At 38.8% G+C, this 17,453-nt stretch overlaps 1 protein-coding gene and 1 pseudogene across 3 annotated transcripts; one reads left to right on the top strand and one right to left on the bottom strand.

The window, feature by feature from the left end:
- LOC130905859 (uncharacterized) overlaps positions 1–2,706 on the top strand; it is a 45,457-nt pseudogene extending 42,751 nt beyond the window's left edge.
- On the bottom strand, positions 664–17,413 carry st6galnac6 (ST6 (alpha-N-acetyl-neuraminyl-2,3-beta-galactosyl-1,3)-N-acetylgalactosaminide alpha-2,6-sialyltransferase 6). 3 transcript variants are annotated; one of them, XM_057818697.1, is made up of 6 exons: positions 17,102–17,413; positions 16,953–17,022; positions 13,700–13,891; positions 9,164–9,579; positions 8,970–9,077; positions 664–2,983 (listed from the first exon to the last, which is right to left on the bottom strand). In XM_057818697.1, exons 2-6 carry the CDS (start codon positions 16,962–16,964, stop codon positions 2,797–2,799), a joined length of 915 nt encoding a protein of 304 aa, XP_057674680.1. In that variant the 5' UTR covers positions 16,965–17,022; positions 17,102–17,413; the 3' UTR covers positions 664–2,796. The 3 variants fall into 3 exon arrangements, with proteins under 3 accessions (XP_057674680.1, XP_057674678.1, XP_057674679.1); XM_057818696.1 differs by having other exon boundaries at positions 665–2,983; positions 16,953–17,002; positions 17,102–17,412; XM_057818695.1 differs by lacking the exons at positions 16,953–17,022; positions 17,102–17,413 and adding an exon at positions 15,927–16,274.
- Positions 17,414–17,453: the final 40 nt, after the last annotated feature.

Here is a 17,453-nt window from a genome sequence, read left to right on the forward strand (position 1 = left end):
ATGATGGGAACAACACTGATTAAAACCTGTCATTTAGTGTTATCCGGCAAATTATCTCACTTTTGAATGGATTTAAATGATCCAAGTTGGACATAAATGGAGTTAGTGACATAATTTGCCGGATGACACTTAATTACATCTGTCATAAGCATTCAGTAATGCCCATGATAGTGTCATGTCATAGTTATGACTGTCTTATGAAAGTCTTATTGTCAGATAAAGTGTTACTCATTAACCCAAATAAATCAACCAATAACCCGCACAGGACTAAAAACTGCAGGATTCAAAATGAAGGAAAAAGGTAGCGGTTTATTGTAAAAAAATTACGGTATGTGTTTGAACCATTTGTCAAGAGCAAAAAAAAAAAAATTAGCATTTTATAGCATTTAAGCTAGTGGAGTTTTGCTATGCAAGTTAGCCAATTGTTCTTTTGTTGTACTTAGATCCTCATTTATTTATTTTTTATACCATTAGAGGTTCACCTCAAGTTTTTTCCACGTTCCTTATCCAATTACTCGATTATTTGAATTAGCTAGTTCATCTTAATTGAATACGAAAATAATCGATAGCTGCAGCCCTAATTGTATTATTATTTTCAATAGCAAAAGCAGATGTTTGCAAATATCTTATTTCGATTCAATACAAAGAATCATCTGCTTTCATCAGGGACTACAGAAATGTTTTTCCTACGTGGTTTTTGATTAAAAAAATAGTATTTAAAGTACAAAACATAAAACATTTCCTGTTTTACTATATTGGCCTGAATATAAGACGACCCCCTGTTTTTCAAGACTCAAGTTTGAAAAAAAAGACTTTTTGAACACCAAATTAATTTTTATACAGAAAATAATTACAGTACATCTGAAACAAATGATTATAACAATATATTTGAGAGAAAAAGCATGTTTTTTTTGCCTCATTCAAATCTTAACATCTGAACATTTAAATATGTAAACTAAAGTGCAATCACATTCGTGAATGAATAACTTCTGGTTTTTGAAATGTCAATAAACCAATCTATTGTGATAAAACAACAAAATTGCAATAACTGCATTAACCATCAAAGTGAAGTCTAACTGTAGTCTTGAAACAAATCTGAATAAGGAGAAACATTGCGATAAAATAATGCAAACTGGTTAAACTTGAGTAGCTGAGATCTATCATGACCAGTGTTGTTAATCTTACTGAAAAAAAGTAATTAATTAGTTACAAATTACTTCTCCCAAAAAGTAATTGCGTTAGTAATTAGTTACTTGGCAAAGCAATTGGTGATAATTATTTTTTTTTCCTCCAAAAAAACAAAAAACAAAAAAAACATTGGCCACACTATGTGAGGTTTTTTGTGAAGGTTTTTGGTACAATTGCCCCGAGCCCAATTCTTTACCCTAATTTACCCTTTACCCTGAATCAATTGTTAAAAGTTGTTAAAATTGCTCCCATTATTGCATTAGTTCCCTTCTCTCTACTTTCAACATATGAAAATTTTAAAACTGTTTCATCTTTTAAAGATAGATTCAAGTCAAGATTTTGCCGATTTAGAAGTATTTTAGTTAAAAAGTTACTTAGGTTCGCTAGGAAGGTTCTCTACAACAGAGCCGTCCTAAAAAGTCTACTGCTTTAAGATGGCGGCTGTCTACTAACTCATTTAGTGCCATGTCTGTCATATTGCATCTAGTTATATCTATGTACAGTACATGTGATATCTACCATGTCTACCATATCTACCATAACATGCGGGCGTAGTTTGTACTAGCTATCGGCTACAACATGTATTATTGGAGCTACCTAGCATCGCGTTTGCTCGGCGTCACAACTTTCTTGCCTCCTCCCTACTCCTGCTCTGCTCTGTCGTCTCGGTGAGTCAGTCTCCCTCAGACTTTTCGACCAATATAGTAACGCATGCCTTTCCGTCCTCAGTAACGGTAACGGTGTTGCCAAGATGAGAAAAGTAATTAATTAGATTACCCACTACTGAAAAAAATAACGCCGTTAGTAACGCCGTTATATTGTAACGCCGTTATTAACAACACTGATCATGACAGAGCGTCGCTTCAATGATATGTGGCGCCATCTAGCGACGTGAATGGGTAGAATGTCCAGACCGCGAATATAAGACGACCCCGACTTTTTCAGGCTTATTTCAATCCAAAAAACACCGTCTTACATTGGGCCAATACGGTAGACTTCTTTTTATTCTAGTCACATCTGAGATGCAATTGTTGGCTGTTTTCAACAATCGAAAATAGACATTGACTGAAAATGGTTCAATATTAGATGAAATGTCTTTATATTTATAATTGCTCATTACCTAAAAAAAAGTTTCATCCGATTACTCTATTAATCGACAGAATTTTCAGTCGATTACTGAAATATTCGATAGCTGCAGCCCTAAACACTGGTATTGCTTGCAACAATCCCAAAGAACAACCAACCACTCCCGTTTTTTTTTCCCCTTCCCATGCAGGAAGCCATTTTAATTTCCATGGCGATGCTGAAGCAGAAGATGTCGGACGCCTTTTCCAGGTTGTCACCTTAACAAAAAAGTAATTTCATTTTCTTGAACACATTGACAGCGATTAACATCCATCCAGTGGATTTTGCTTCCATGGAAAATTTGTACTTTTAACATTCCTGGAATTTTGCAACCATGTAATACTAAATACAATGAATATACAAAGATTACAAACACTTAAAAAAAAAAAAAAAACATTCCATGCGTCTTTTTTCCATTTATTTTAGTTCTTCCCTGTGGAAATCCCTGAAAGTAGGCAATTTCTCACACAAAAGCGTCCATTTTCACCAGGTGGGATGATGGAAGGTAATGTTATACTGCTGCGCCCAGTGTCCGAACACCTGCTTCTCAGTGATGAAGCGGTGGTGGCTCCCTTTTTGGTTGTTCTGGCTCTGCATGAAGGTCACGCATTCGTCTGAACCCCGCGGCTTGTAGTAGTGGTACGGCAACATGTTGGAGCCCTTCGTGGTGCTACAAGAAGGAAAAGAAAATGGATACATTTGCAGAGGTGGGTAGTGTAGCCAAAGATCTTGCCTGGGTAAGAGTAGCGTTTCTTCAAAATAATATTACAGTACCCAGGGTACCCGCGGGTTATTAAAAGTATTAAAAAAGCATTGAATTTAGTTTTCCATTATTACAGGTATTAAAAGTATTAAATTAGCTGTCGTAAGTCTGGAATTTTTTCACCGTGGTTTTAATTTTCAAGAACATCTCAGTGCAACCTAAATTATATCCGTGACGAAGTTTTTTTTTTTTTTTTTTTTTTTTTTTTTTTTTTTTTTTTAAATAACGAAGATGACATGTAGAATTTTTACGATGCACTGCACCTCGTGCGTGCGCGCCGTTAGCATCGTTAGCATAAACATCCCAACAGCAGGCAATCGCACGGTACTGTGTGCGAATGCAAGGAACTGCTCAGATGCCTTAGTTATGTTCGACGAAAGCCTCAACAAGACAACCAAGTCCAAACAGTTGGACCAGCATGTGAGGTATTGGATCGGCGACCAAGTCGCATCCAGACACTTTGGGTCGCAGTTTATGGGTCATGCTAAGGCAGTGGACCTGCTTAACATTTCAAAGTAAGTTGCCAATTTCTCCAAATAAAATGTGTTAGATGCAATAATGTATTTCTGCACGGTTTGCCTTTCAAATGAATGTGAAATTCGCAGTTTTATCTCAAGAGTTAGCCATGTTCAATGGGGTATTGGCAGGTGCACTAGCCTTAGCATGGATAAACCGGAGTCGTAGATTCACCATCACTCTCAGATACACAACCCGGTTGACACTGTCTATTATTGGAACGAGTGCGGGGTAACGTTGATCTGAATAACATGGCATGGTGATAGGCAAATTATTATTTAGGTGATAGTAAAACACCTCCTGGTATAGTTAAATGTTTTTCTTGATTAAATAAGAGTATGGATTTTCTCTATCTGATTAAAAGAAATGTCTTCAATAGTTAACAAAGGATTAACATGTGTTTTGTATACTTGTAATTTGATTAGAAAAAAACGATTACCAAGGGAAATTATCATGTGTAGCTTTTTTATTTTGTGGTAATTAATGGTAAACTACTGCCATTTAGTGGCTGTTTTTTAAACTTTCACTGCCAATTGCAAGCACTTTACAGTTAAGGTGGCCAACTTGACAATCACCTACCTACCACATTGATTAAGTCCTCTTAAAAGGGAAACCTGTTGTATTGCAAATGTAATTTCTGAAGTTGCTTTACAATAATAGTGTAAAATCAATTTTATCCTGGGAAAAAAAAATCTGAAAGACCTTATATTTAAATGTGTTTTAATTGTATCTTCAATAAATGTGCATTCTTTTGTCAAACACTTAGTAATTGAGGTTAAATTTGATGTTCAGTGCTTTATTTTTTTAATATAATTCAATATTATCTAAATAATGGATGCGAGAAAAGTGTTTATTTTCAGTTGAAATGGCATTAAAAAAAGGTCTTAAAAGTCTTGAATTTAGATTTATCAATCCTGGGGGGACCCTGGGTACCCAAGTACAGTGGTACCTCAAGATTCGAAATGTATGTACTGTAATTTTCGCACTGTAAGGCGCACCTGACTAGAAGCTGCCACCCACCAAATTTGAGACAAAAACGACATTTGTTCATAGATAAGCCGCACTGGACTATAAGCCGCAGCTGTCCTCACTGTATTATGACATATTTACACAAAACGATATCAACCGGTAACACTTTATTTGACAGCGGGTTTGAACCAATTGGCTGCAAAGCTTCATTGCTTGAAGAAGCTTCAATTTGTCTGTTACTGTTCCCTTTGGACAGACAGCCAACCTCTGCTGCCACCTGCTGTCAACACTGCTGTCATCCAACATGCCTCCTACAGCGCTACAGATGTAATAACATACTAAAATTCATGTTCTAAGCTGATTATTTCCTCAGTTATTGTTCTAGATGTTTCATTCATTGCTATGGAATTTAGTAACATTTTATTTGACGGTGGCACCATAAGACTGTCATAAGACCATCATAATTATGACCTGACACTGCCATGAGTATTAATGAATGCTTATGACTGATGCCATTTTATGTCATCCGGCATCTCCCTTTTGAACGGATGCAAAAGATCGAGCTGGACATAAATGGAGTTAGCGGCATAATTTGCCGGATAACACTTAATGACATCTGTCATAAGCATTCGTTAATGCCCATGATAATGTCATAATTATGACTGTTTAATAGCAGCCTTATCAAGCCGCTATCAAATAAAATGTTAGCTATTAATACAAATAAATCAACAAATAAGCCGCACTGGACTATAAGCCGCAGGATTCAAAACGAGGGAAAAAAGTAGCGGCTTATAGTCCAAAAATTACGGTAAATGTATATGATATAAAGAATACAGTGCCCTCCATAATTATTGGATTTATAATAATTGTTTTTTAGCTTCTAATATATTTTTTTTCTAAATAATGTGGGACCTTAATGGGAAAAAAAGAAAAATCCAACCTTCAATACAAGTGCATTTATTCAGTGGGGAAAAAAATCCCACATAAAGAAATAATTATTTGACATCAAATAATGTGTGTCACAATTATTAGCACCCCTGGTGTTACTACTTTGTACAACCCCCTTTTGCCAACAAAACAGCACCTTATCTTCTCCTATAATGTTTCACAAGATGGGAAAAGACAGAAAGAGGGATCTTCAGCCATTCCTCTTTGCAGAATCTCTAATCATCCAGAGACCTGGGTCCTCTTCTCTTCAGCTCACCCCACAGGTTTTCAATGGGGTTGAGGTCTGGGGACTGAGATGGCCATGGGAGGAGCTTGATTTTGTGTCTGGTGAACCACTTCTGTGTAGATTTGGCCATATGCTTAGGGTCATTGTCTTGCTGAAAGACCCAGTGACAACCCATCTTCAGCTTTCGGGCAGAGGGCAACTGATTTTGATTTAAAATGTCCTGGTATTTCAAACCATTCATGATGCCGTGCACCCTAAAAAGGTTCCCAGGGCCTCTGGAAGCGAAACAGCCCCACAACATCACTGACCCACCCCCATACTTCACAGTGAGTATGAGGTGCTGTCTACACGCCAACAAGCTGTTTGGGAGGCATGCACGGAGAAAACCTTTCCTCACTCACAATCAACGGTTGGAGTTCGCCAAGCGGTATTGGGGCTTCAACTGGGACCGTGTGCTTTGGTCAGATGAGACAAAGATTGAGCTTTTTGGCAACAAACAAGTAAGTGGGTCTGGCATGCCACGAAAGATGAGCATGCTGAAAAGCACCTCATACCCACTGTGAAGTATGGGGGTGGGTTAGTGATGCTGTGGGGCTGTTTCGCTTCCAAAGGCCCTGGGAACCTTGTTAGGGTGCATGGCATCATGAATGCTTTGAAATACCAGGACATTTTAAATCAAAATCTGTTGCCCTCTCCCCGAAAGCTGAAGATGGGTCGTCACTGGGTCTCTCAGCAAGACAATGACCCTAAACATATGGCCAAATCTACACAGAAATGGTTCACCAGACACAAAATCAAGCTCCGCCCATGGCCATCTCAGTCCCCAGACCTTGTTATGTTGGCAAAAGGGGGTTGTACAAAGTAGTAACACCAGGGGTGCTAATAATTGTGACACACATTATTTGATGTCAAATAATTATTTCTTTATGTGGAATTTTTTCCCCACTGAATAAATGCACTCGTATTGAAGGTTGGATTTTTCTTTTTTTTTTCCATTAAGGTCCCATGTTATTTAGAAAAAAAATAATATTAGAAGCTAAAAAAAACACATAATTATTATAAATCCAATAATTATGGAGGGCACTGCATCCTGTTTAAATATTGGAGTAGAGACTGAAACAATGACATTTTGCGGCTCTCTTCGTCGCATTTTCCCCGTTCTGAATCATTCCCCTTCAGTGGGCTGAATTCTAAATTAGATTAACTAATGACTCTGCCGACTTCATCCTCCTGTTGAGGATGCTAGAGCCCTGTAATGGTAGGCGTGGCTAAACGGCAGATTAAAAGACTAATTTTTCTTCATCTGCGCTTTGCCAAATTGTTATAGTCGAATCGTCTCAAAATATGATTCTAATTCACATAATGATGTTAAGACTTTTTTTTTAATCCTGTCGTAGGCACTTTTTAAAGGCAGTAACAGGTCTTTGAGGCTCACAATTCTAGCTGCAGTGGGGCAAATAAGTATTTTTGTCAACTACTAATTGTGCAAGTTCTCCCACTTGAAAATATTAGAGAGGCCTGGAATTGTCAAGATGGGAAAACCTCAACCATGAGAGACAGAATTTGGGGAAAAAACCAGAAAATCACATTGTTTGATTTTTAAAGAATTTATTTGCAAATTGTGGTGGAAAATAAGTATTTGGTCAATACCAAAAGTTCATCTCAATACTTTGTTATGTACTCTTTGTTGGCAATAACGGAGGCCAAACGTTTTCTGTAACTCTTCGCAAGCTTTTCACACACTGTTGCTGGTATTTTGGCCCATTCCTCCATGTAGATCTCCTCTAGAGCAGTCATGTTTTGGGGCTGTCGTTGGGCAACACGGGCTTTCAACTCCCTCCACAGATTTTCCATGGGGTTGAGATCTGGAGACTGGCTAGGCCACTCCAGGACCTTGAAATGCTTCTTACAAAGCCACTCCTTTGTTGCCCTGGCTGTGTGTTTGGGATCATTGTCATGCTGAAAGACCCACCCACGTCTCATCTTCAATGTCCTTGCTGATGGAAGGAGATTTTCACTCAAAATCTCTCGATACATGGCCTCATTCATTCTTTCCTTTACACAGATCAGTGGTCCTGGTCCCTTTGCAGAAAAACAGCCCCAAAGCATGATGTTTCCACCCCCATGCTTCACAGTTGGTATGGTGTTCTTCGGATGCAATTCAGTATTCTCTCCTCCAAACACGAGAACCTGTGTTTCTACCAAAGAGTTCTATTTTGGTTTCATTTGACCATAACACATTCTCCCAGTCCTCTTCTGGAACACCCAAATGCTCTCTAGCGAACCGCAGATGGGCCTGGACATGTAATGGCTTTAGCAGGGGGACACGTCTAGCAGTGCAGGATTTGAGTCCCTGGCGGCACATTGTGTTACTGATAGTAGCCTTTGTTACTGTGGTCCCAGCTCTCTGTAGGTACTTCACTAGGTCCCCCTGTGTGTTTCTGGGATTTTTGCTCACCGTTCTTGTTATCATTTTGACGCCACGGGGTGAGATCTTGCATGGAGCCCCAGATTGAGGGAGATTATCAGTGGTCTTGTATGCCTTCTGTTTTCTAATAATTGCTCCCACAGTTGATTTCTTTACACCAAGCTTTTGACCTATTGCAGATTCTGTCTTCCCAACCTGGTGCAGGTCTACAATTTTGTCTCTGGTATCCTTCGACAGGTCTTTGGTCTTGGCCATAGTGGAGTTTGGAATGTGACTGACTGAGGTTGTGGACAGGTGTCTTTTATACCGATAATGAGTTAAAACAGGTGCCATTAATACAGGTAACGAGTGGAGCCTCGTTAGAAGAAGTTAGACCTCTTTGACAGCCAGAAATCTTGCTTGTTTGTTGGTAAGCAAATACTTTTTTCCTAATTTGGAAATCTTTAAAAATCAAACAATGTGATTTTCAGGTTTTTTTCCCGACGTTCCCTCTCTCATGGTTGAGGTTTACCTATGTTGACAATTACAGGCCTCTCTAATCTTTTCAAGTGGGAGAACTTGCACAATTGGTGGTTGACTAAATACGTATTTGCCCCACTGTAATAGGTGTTCAAATACCTATTTGCAGCAGAATAATACAAATATTTAAAAAATCATGCATTGTGATTTCTGGGTTGCTTTTTTTTTTTTAGATTGTATTTCACAATGCACAAGCCCCTACCATGAACATTTCAAACCCGCCCATCATTTCTAAGTGGGAGAACTTGCAAAATCGCATTTTCCCTGTACAATATTTTGATACTCACCTGCAAAAATTGGGCGGAACCATCCCGTACACTTGGATGTTGTCGCATATTTCGATGGCAATGACCATAGTGAACCAGCCTGTGCTAAGCCAGGAATTGGATCTTTGTCTGAGGGAAACGAAAGTCATGAGATGTTTTGGGACATGACGGTAACCTTAACTCTTTCCCAAAGATAACCATGTAGAGAAGCTCACCTGTTTTGTCCCGTCTCCAGTTGGAACAGATTATCAAATCTGTACATTTTTGCCGGTGCGACGGTAAAACACGACACATTCTTATATGTGGAACAGATCTTCTGGATGGCTCGGTACACGGTGGCTTTGGAGTCCTTGGTCATCTTGTTCGGAGGCCCCCAGAAAATGATGGTTTGTCGGCTGTTGCCACCATCCACTATATAGTCGTCATGGCGTCGGAGCACCCGGTACACGCTGGAATGGGCCACCACCCGCAGCGTGGTGCGCTTGCCAACGTCTGTTTCGTACTTTGCGGTGGGCGCGTCGTTCATGCGGATCACACACTCGCTGCTGTCGATGAGCTCGCCCGCTTTGGTGCCCAGCACGTGGCTGGAGCTGGTGACCAGGGCACACTGCTGGCAATGAAGGTTCATTCTCTGCATGGCACAAGGACAACAAGTACACACACCATATGTGGTGCTTTGAGATAGGCTACATGTAAAGATTTGTCTATAGTAGGGCTGTCAAATTTATCGCGTTAACAGGCGGTAATTAATTTTTTAAAACCTTTATTGCCAAACGTATCACATTTGCTACACCTAAAATTTCATGATTTTGAGACTAATTCAGAATTTTGACAATTCTTTTGGGAAAAAATGATAGATGCAAGTCAACACATGCATCTGCAGGTTCCATGAGAAAAACAAACAGGATTTAGCAAGGGTTATAGATATATCTTAATATTCGTTTTGACTTTTCTTTTTACAAATTTGAAAAAAGGGTTTCTTTAGAACCTTATTTTTCAAATTTTGGGATTCTCTGATAATTCATGTTGCAGGTATTTAAGTAATCACGTTAAAATATTTCACGCAATTATTGCATGCGCGGAACGACCTACTCACGCAGTACCGCAAACAGTCTACAATGGCGCCGTTTTACTTATATACAGTGCTAAGAGGCAGCATCAAGTGAGTGGAGAAGATACAAGCATTCAGTGGAGCCGTGCTTTAAATCTCCCAGAATAACTATAGATAGTGTGGGAAGCGACGTGGGGAAGAATGACAGGAGTTGATCTTTTTCTTAAAACCATGTATTGCACACAACGCAGAGAAGATATAGCATTTGCGGACACCACACACAGTCATGGTTGCACCACTTCTCATCATGCATTTGGGCGGAACAGTTAAGTCGCTACAGTATCATTTAGTGAAAGCTCAACAAATACACTAGATGGCAATATTTAGTCACAAAATACAAACTCACATTTATACTTTAAGAATTACAAGTCTTTCTATCTGTGGATCCCTTTCACAGAAAGAATGTTAATGTTAATGCCATCTTGTGGATTTATTGTTATGGTAAACAAATACAGTATTTATGTACAGTATGTTGAATGTATATATCAGTCTCGTGTCTTCTTTCCATTCCAACAATAATTTACAGAAAAATATGGCATATTTTAGAGATGGTTTGAATTGTGATTAATTACAATTAATTTTTAAGCTGTGATTAACTCGATTAACAAATTTTAATCGTTTGACAGCCCTGGTTTTTAGTCAAAAGCCAAATATACTGTTCCTCATGCCTCCCAGCATGCATTGCGGTAAAAGGAATGTAAATGTTCATGTCATAGACTTCAAAATGCATTGACATGACACATTCCCCATTCACTGCGTCACGCCTTCCCGAAGGGGGCCGTCCAACACTCCGCTTCATTTATTAGCAGTCGGTCACATCCAGCGATCTAACGCCGGATTTAGGTTGAAAAAGTACAAAAGCTGTAATGCATACAAACAGGAAGGATTGTCTCAGGAGTGATTTGTTCGAGGATTCAAGGTAATTATATTTTTTTGTGCCATGCATGCATTTTGAAACGTGAAAAAAATCAATGGGAGGAATATGCCGCTACAGCATTAGCATTATACTTCGCAATATTTACGTAAAATAAATGCAACCTGCACTGTTTTTTTTTTTTTTTTTTGCTTTTAAACAAGAATCAATACTGTTTTACGTCCATATCTATAAAGAATTCAGGGATTTAAGCATTTATTCACTAGAATTTTCAACAGAAAAAGCTCTTTGTTTACATATAGCGGCCGACAATTTCCCTACTGACTAGCCTCATAGTTCGCAATATTTAGGTAAAATAAATGCTACCTGCACTGTTTTTTTTGGGGTTTTTTTGCTTTTAATCAAGAATCAAGACTGTTTTACGTCCATATCTATAAAGAATTCAGGGATTTAAGCATTTATTCACTAGAATTTTCAACCGAAAAAGCTCTTTGTTTACATATGGCGGCCGACAATTTCCCTACTGACTAGCCTCATAGTTTGCAATATTTACGTAAAATAAATGCTACCTGCACCGTTTTTTTTGCTTTTAACCAAGAATCGAGACTGTTTAACGTCCATATCTATAAAGAATTCAGGGATTTAAGCATTTATTCACACGAATTTTCAACGGAAAAAGCTCTTTGTTTCCACTCGGTCAGCTTTGACAGAGATAGGCCTCCTATGAAACAGCCCGTGTCCTGTCAATACATTATGAAGTGTAGGTTCCTGTGATGTGCTAATGGTTTCTTCATTTACTGTTCGAGTTTCATTACTTACTAGTGGAACTATTTAGTACGGCACACCAAACTAAAAATGTTAGCCAATTGTTGTAAACATTAGCATTTGATAGCTTTTACGCCAGCGTTAGCCAATTGTTCCATTGTTGCAATTGGCTGTTTTTTGCTAACAAGTGAAGACCGTATCATAGCATATAAGTCATAAGTCAGCTTTAATGTCATCTTCTTCATATGCACATGTTGCGCTATGCCCATATCTGGCCATGTTTGTGTGCTTTCCTACGGTTTTGAACGACTGCAGTGTGCTAATGTTGGTTATCAGGAACTTGGCAGATGACTCATTGTTAGTACCAGCCAAGACCAGCTCTCAAGGTCTCAACTTATTTTCGGTTTTGTCCTAATAGTAAGTTTCGGTTTCGTCTTGTCAACAGGTATAAAACACTTGCCTCTATTGTACTTCTTCACACTATTGCTAGAACGCAGCCTCTGCCTTTATCACATTTGTGCCCGGAATATTCTGTAAAATAAAGCCTTCGAAGGAAATCTGTTCAACTCCAGCCTCTCATTTACCAGCATTCTCACCACCCGAAATTCAACGAGCGCGCGACGGACAAAGAGAGAAAATGGTGTTCTTCAACACAAGTTAGCTAATTGCAATCCCCCCTTCCCCCAAAAAAGTACCCAAAATAAAAAATCAAGACATTGAATAAAACTAGCTGATTTTACAAATGTAAGGAGTAAAAATAGAAGTGGGTAGCAACGCGTTACATGTACTCCGTTACATTTACTTGAGTCTAGTGCTGCAACGATTAATCGATTAACTCGAGTATTTGATTAGGAAAAAAGATTCAAATTAAATTTTGCAGCTTCGAGTATTTGTTTAATTAAAGTGGCGTTGTAATGGTTTGTTTTGAAAATGTTTGCATTTAATTTTATTGATTTGGATGGATACGCTGCCCTCTAGTCTGCCTCATTTCACATGGCTGAATCCAGATGCTCCCTGTTAAGTTTTTGTTTGAGCTCTTTTTTTTTTTTTTTTTTTTTAATGCATTTGTAATTTCGTTTATGGGAATATGTGTCTGAACCATTTGTTAAGAGCATTGTAAAAAAAAAAAAAAAAAAAAAAAAAAAAAGCTGGCATTTTAAAGCATTTAAGCTAGCATACTTTTGCTATATAAGTTAGCCAATTGTTCTTTTGTTGTACATAGATCCTTTGTTATTTTTTATACTGTTTGAGGCTCAGCTCAGGTATTTTCATTTTTATGTTCCTTATCTGATTACTCGATTATTCGAACTAACTCGTTCATCGATTAATCGACTACTACAATAATCGCTAACTGCAGCCATACTTGAGTCACTTTTTGAGAAAAATGTAATTCTCAGAGTAGTTTTAGTAAGCCATACTTTTTACTTGAGTAGATTTGGAAGAAAAAACGCTACTTTAACGCCGCAACTTTCCTTTTTATTCTACATATTAATGTTTTTTTGCTAGCGATGCTATTGCCAAGAGTAGCGCTACTAATTTCACCAACGAGACGTCTCAACGTTAATCACATGACTCCATGACACCAATCAGACGCAAGCTTGCCGTTCTATGATCACACAAGCATGTTCAATCACACGCTGCCCTCATCATGAATCGAAATCGCGGATTTAAAACTGTCTCACAGTTTTTGTTTGGCACCAATTGAACACGGAAAACCAGAGATATGATCCTTTTAATTTCAGAATAGTAACTATGAAGGAACTACAATGTATTTTCTCCACTAGAGGGCAGGGCACTCATGCTCTTTGGACAAACAATGCTACATTACTATTTTTTGTTTTTCTAATTTTTTTTTTTTACTTCTTTGTCTTAATGTGGTTGGATAATGGGTTATTGTACAGTATAATTATAGCAACAGTTCATATCGATAAGTTGAAAAGCTAATTGGAAAAAAACTATGGACCAACAATAAATTTGATGACAAAAACTCAAATTTGTTACCTTATCTCCATGCACGGCCACGTAGTCTTTGGTTGCCCACTTTTTGAGGTTTGTGGGCTTGGGCGTGTGGTTCTTGGCCACCTGGAAGGGCAAGTAGCTGGACTGGGTGGCCCCCGAGTTGTACAAGATCAACAGCGTCATCACGATGAAGACTGCCACAAAGATGGCCACCCGCCGGGTCCGCTCTCCTGCCTGATCACACACAAAAAGAACTCATTTCATCTCCGGACTCATTGGCTGCCGTGGTGGAGATAGACGTGAAATCCATTAGAACCGGGAGGGTCGGAAGCAGTCGAATGGCTACACTTATCGTTAATTCAAAGGGATCCGCGATCTTAAAGACATGTAGGCTCTTGCACTAAAATATGATGTTATATATAGAGGTAGATTTGTGCCTTTATTATTAAATCCCAAAAAAAGTTGCTTCAATCAAAATATGTACAGTGGGGCAAATAAGTATTTATTCAACCACCAATTGTGCAAGATCTCCTACTTGAAAAGATTAGAGAGTCCTGTAATTGTCAACATGGGTAAACCTCAACCATGAGAGACAGAATGTGGAGAAGAAAAAAAACAGAAAATCACAGTTTGATTTTTAAAGAATTTACAGTGCCTTGCAAAAGTATTCGGCCCCCTTGAACCTTGCAACCTTTCGCCACATTTCAGGCTTCAAACATAAAGATATAAAATTTTAATTTTTTGTCAAGAATCAACAACAAGTGGGACACAATCGTGAAGTGGAACAACATTTATTGGATAATTTCAACTTTTTTAACAAATAAAAAACTGAAAAGTGGGGCGTGCAATATTATTCGGCCCCTTTACTTTCAGTGCAGCAAACTCACTCCAGAAGTTCAGTGAGGATCTCTGAATGATCCAATGTTGTCCTAAATGACCGATGATGATAAATAGAATCCACCTGTGTGTAATCAAGTCCCCGTATAAATGCACCTGCTCTGTGATAGTCTCAGGGTTCTGTTTAAAGTGCAGAGAGCATTATGAAAACCAAGGAACACACCAGGCAGGTCCGAGATACTGTTGTGGAGAAGTTTAAAGCCGGATTTGGATACAAAAAGATTTCCCAAGCTTTAAACATCTCAAGGAGCACTGTGCAAGCCATCATATTGAAATGGAAGGAGCATCAGACCACTGCAAATCTACCAAGACCCGGCCGTCCTTCCAAACTTTCTTCTCAAACAAGGAGAAAACTGATCAGAGATGCAGCCAAGAGGCCCATGATCACTCTGGATGAACTGCAGAGATCTACAGCTGAGGTGGGAGAGTCTGTCCATAGGACAACAATCAGTCGTACACTGCACAAATCTGGCCTTTATGGAAGAGTGGCAAGAAGAAAGCCATTTCTGAAAGATATCCATAAAAAAGTCTTGTTTAAAGTTTGCCACAAGCCACCCGGGAGACACACCAAACATGTGGAAGAAGGTGTTCTGGTCAGATGAAACCAAAATTGAACTTTTTGGCCACAATGCAAAATGATATGTTTGGCGTAAAAGCAACACAGCTCATCACCCTGAACACACCATCCCCACTGTCAAACATGGTGGTGGCAGCATCATGGTTTGGGCCTGCTTTTCTTCAGCAGGGACAGGGAAGATGGTTAAAATTGACGGGAAGATGGATGCAGCCGAATACAGGAACATTCTGGAAGAAAACCTGTTGGTATCTGCACAAGACCTGAGACTGGGACAGAGATTTATCATTCCAACAGGACAATGATCCAAAACATAAAGCCAAATCTACAATGGAATGGTTCAAAAATAAACGTATCCAGGTGTTAGAATGGCCAAGTCAAAGTCCAGACCTGAATCCAATCGAGAATCTGTGGAAAGAGCTGAAGACTGCTGTTCACAAACACTCTCCATCCAACCTCACTGAGCTCGAGCTGTTTTGCAAGGAAGAATGGGCAAGAATGTGCAAAACTGATAGAAACATACCCCAAGCGACTTGCAGCTGTAATTGGAGCAAAAGGTGGCGCTACAAAGTATTAACGCAAGGGGGCCGAATAATATTGCACGCCCCACTTTTCAGTTTTTTATTTGTTAAAAAAGTTTAAATTATCCAATAAATTTGTTCCACTTCACGATTGTGTCCCACTTGTTGTTGATTCTTGACAAAAAATTAAAATGTTATATCTTTATGTTTGAAGGTTGCAAGGTTCAAGGGGCCCGAATACTTTTGCAAGGCACTGTATGTCTGCATGTCAACTTACCATTATCGCTTGACCTGATAGTTTTCCCTTGCCTGTCAACATCAATAAAATCCTGTGTCTGCGATACGCAACTGGGTCCTCCGTCTCGTACATGAGAGTACGATCTGACACTGGATGTTGTCTGCTCGAGGCGTATATAGTGTTCGCAGTTATTCTTTATGACATAATAAAGGGCTTTGTGATGCATGAGTGTGAGGCAATATGATGAAACATCACTAGCTGAAACATTACACATGCAAGATGATGAAACATTAATGGCTAAAACATTAATACGTGACAGCTACTAGTTTATTTTTTGATTGAAAATTTTACAAATTTTACTAAAACGAAAACATGAAGAGGGGTTTTAATATAAAATTTCTATAACTTTTACTAGTTATTATCTTTTATTTATTTTCTATACATTTTTATATATACTTATATATTTTATTTAAAGACCTACAAGTCTTTCTATCCATGGATCGCTTTAACAGAATGTTAATAATGGTAATGTCATCTTGTTGATTTATTGTTATAATAAACAAATACAGTACTTATGTACTGTATGTTGAATGTATATATCCATCTCGGTCTTATCTTTCCATTCAAACAATAATTTACAGAAAAATATGGCATATTTTATAGATGGTTTGAATTGCGATTAATTACGATTAATTCATTTTTAAGCTGTGATTAACTTGATTAAAAATTTTAATCGTTTGACAGCCGTAGTTAAATGTACACCTTATGCCTAATATATACATAACACAATAAAACAGAATTGTTGTGGAACTCAAAATGTTGACTGGACAGTTACGGACTATGCACATTAAATCATTAGTAACATCAAATATTACACAATACACCAAAGTATATCAGTGGCCGTGTCCTTAAGTCTTTCTGATAGTTTCCCCCTGACCTTTTTACTGCAACAATTTAATAAAAACCTGAAATTATGGCTTTTAGTTTTGGCCACCCCAAGATTTTAAGTGGCCCCATCTGGCCACCCCTATGAAAAATGTCTGGAGGCGCCACTGTGTGTGATACCTTGCTTCCCATGCTTTGAGTTGTGTGCCGTCACGCTGTCTGGGGTGGTCCTGTAGCAAATTGGGATGGGCTGTTTATTCAATGAGCAACATATTCAGCAATAATACACTGACCTAAGCATGTCATGCGAGAATGAAATGATAAATTACCATGTTAAAGCTCAGCCTCCACGACTGAGGATTCCCTCGAGCGACATTCCCACGAAGCTCAACGTTTTCCCCCGCTTTTCAGCTTTCCAAATGGCGGATTGTGAGCGCGCGGCGCCTCATCCGGTGGTCATGGCGTCGTTGTTTTGTAACGGTGCAGCTCGACGGTGCCTTTCGCTGCAGCCCAGTCCATTTCCCTGCGACACCGACTGACGTCAGCGGACGATGCCGCTCGGGCTCGCATCTCACTGCAGCTGTAATTCGAGATCTTCCGCCCACGTGAGAGCGACGCCTTCTTGTTTTCACTCATTTGCTGCCATTGACGAGCACAGACGTCTGATTTATTTTGACGGAG

The sequence above is a fragment of the Corythoichthys intestinalis genome, chromosome 17, assembly GCF_030265065.1.
Source record: "Corythoichthys intestinalis isolate RoL2023-P3 chromosome 17, ASM3026506v1, whole genome shotgun sequence".
Classification (NCBI taxonomy): domain Eukaryota; kingdom Metazoa; phylum Chordata; class Actinopteri; order Syngnathiformes; family Syngnathidae; genus Corythoichthys; species Corythoichthys intestinalis.

Excerpts from the sequence above, each read along its gene's own strand:
- st6galnac6 (XM_057818695.1), bottom strand. The coding sequence starts at position 16,019 with ATGTACGAGACGGAGGACCCAGTTGCGTATCGCAGACACAGGATTTTA. Across the intron at positions 13,892-15,926 it reads TATCAGGTCAAGCGATAATG|GCAGGAGAGCGGACCCGGCG; the intron begins GTAAGTTGACAT and ends GTGTGTGATCAG. Across the intron at positions 9,580-13,699 it reads TGGCCGTGCATGGAGATAAG|AGAATGAACCTTCATTGCCA; the intron begins GTAACAAATTTG and ends TGTGCCATGCAG.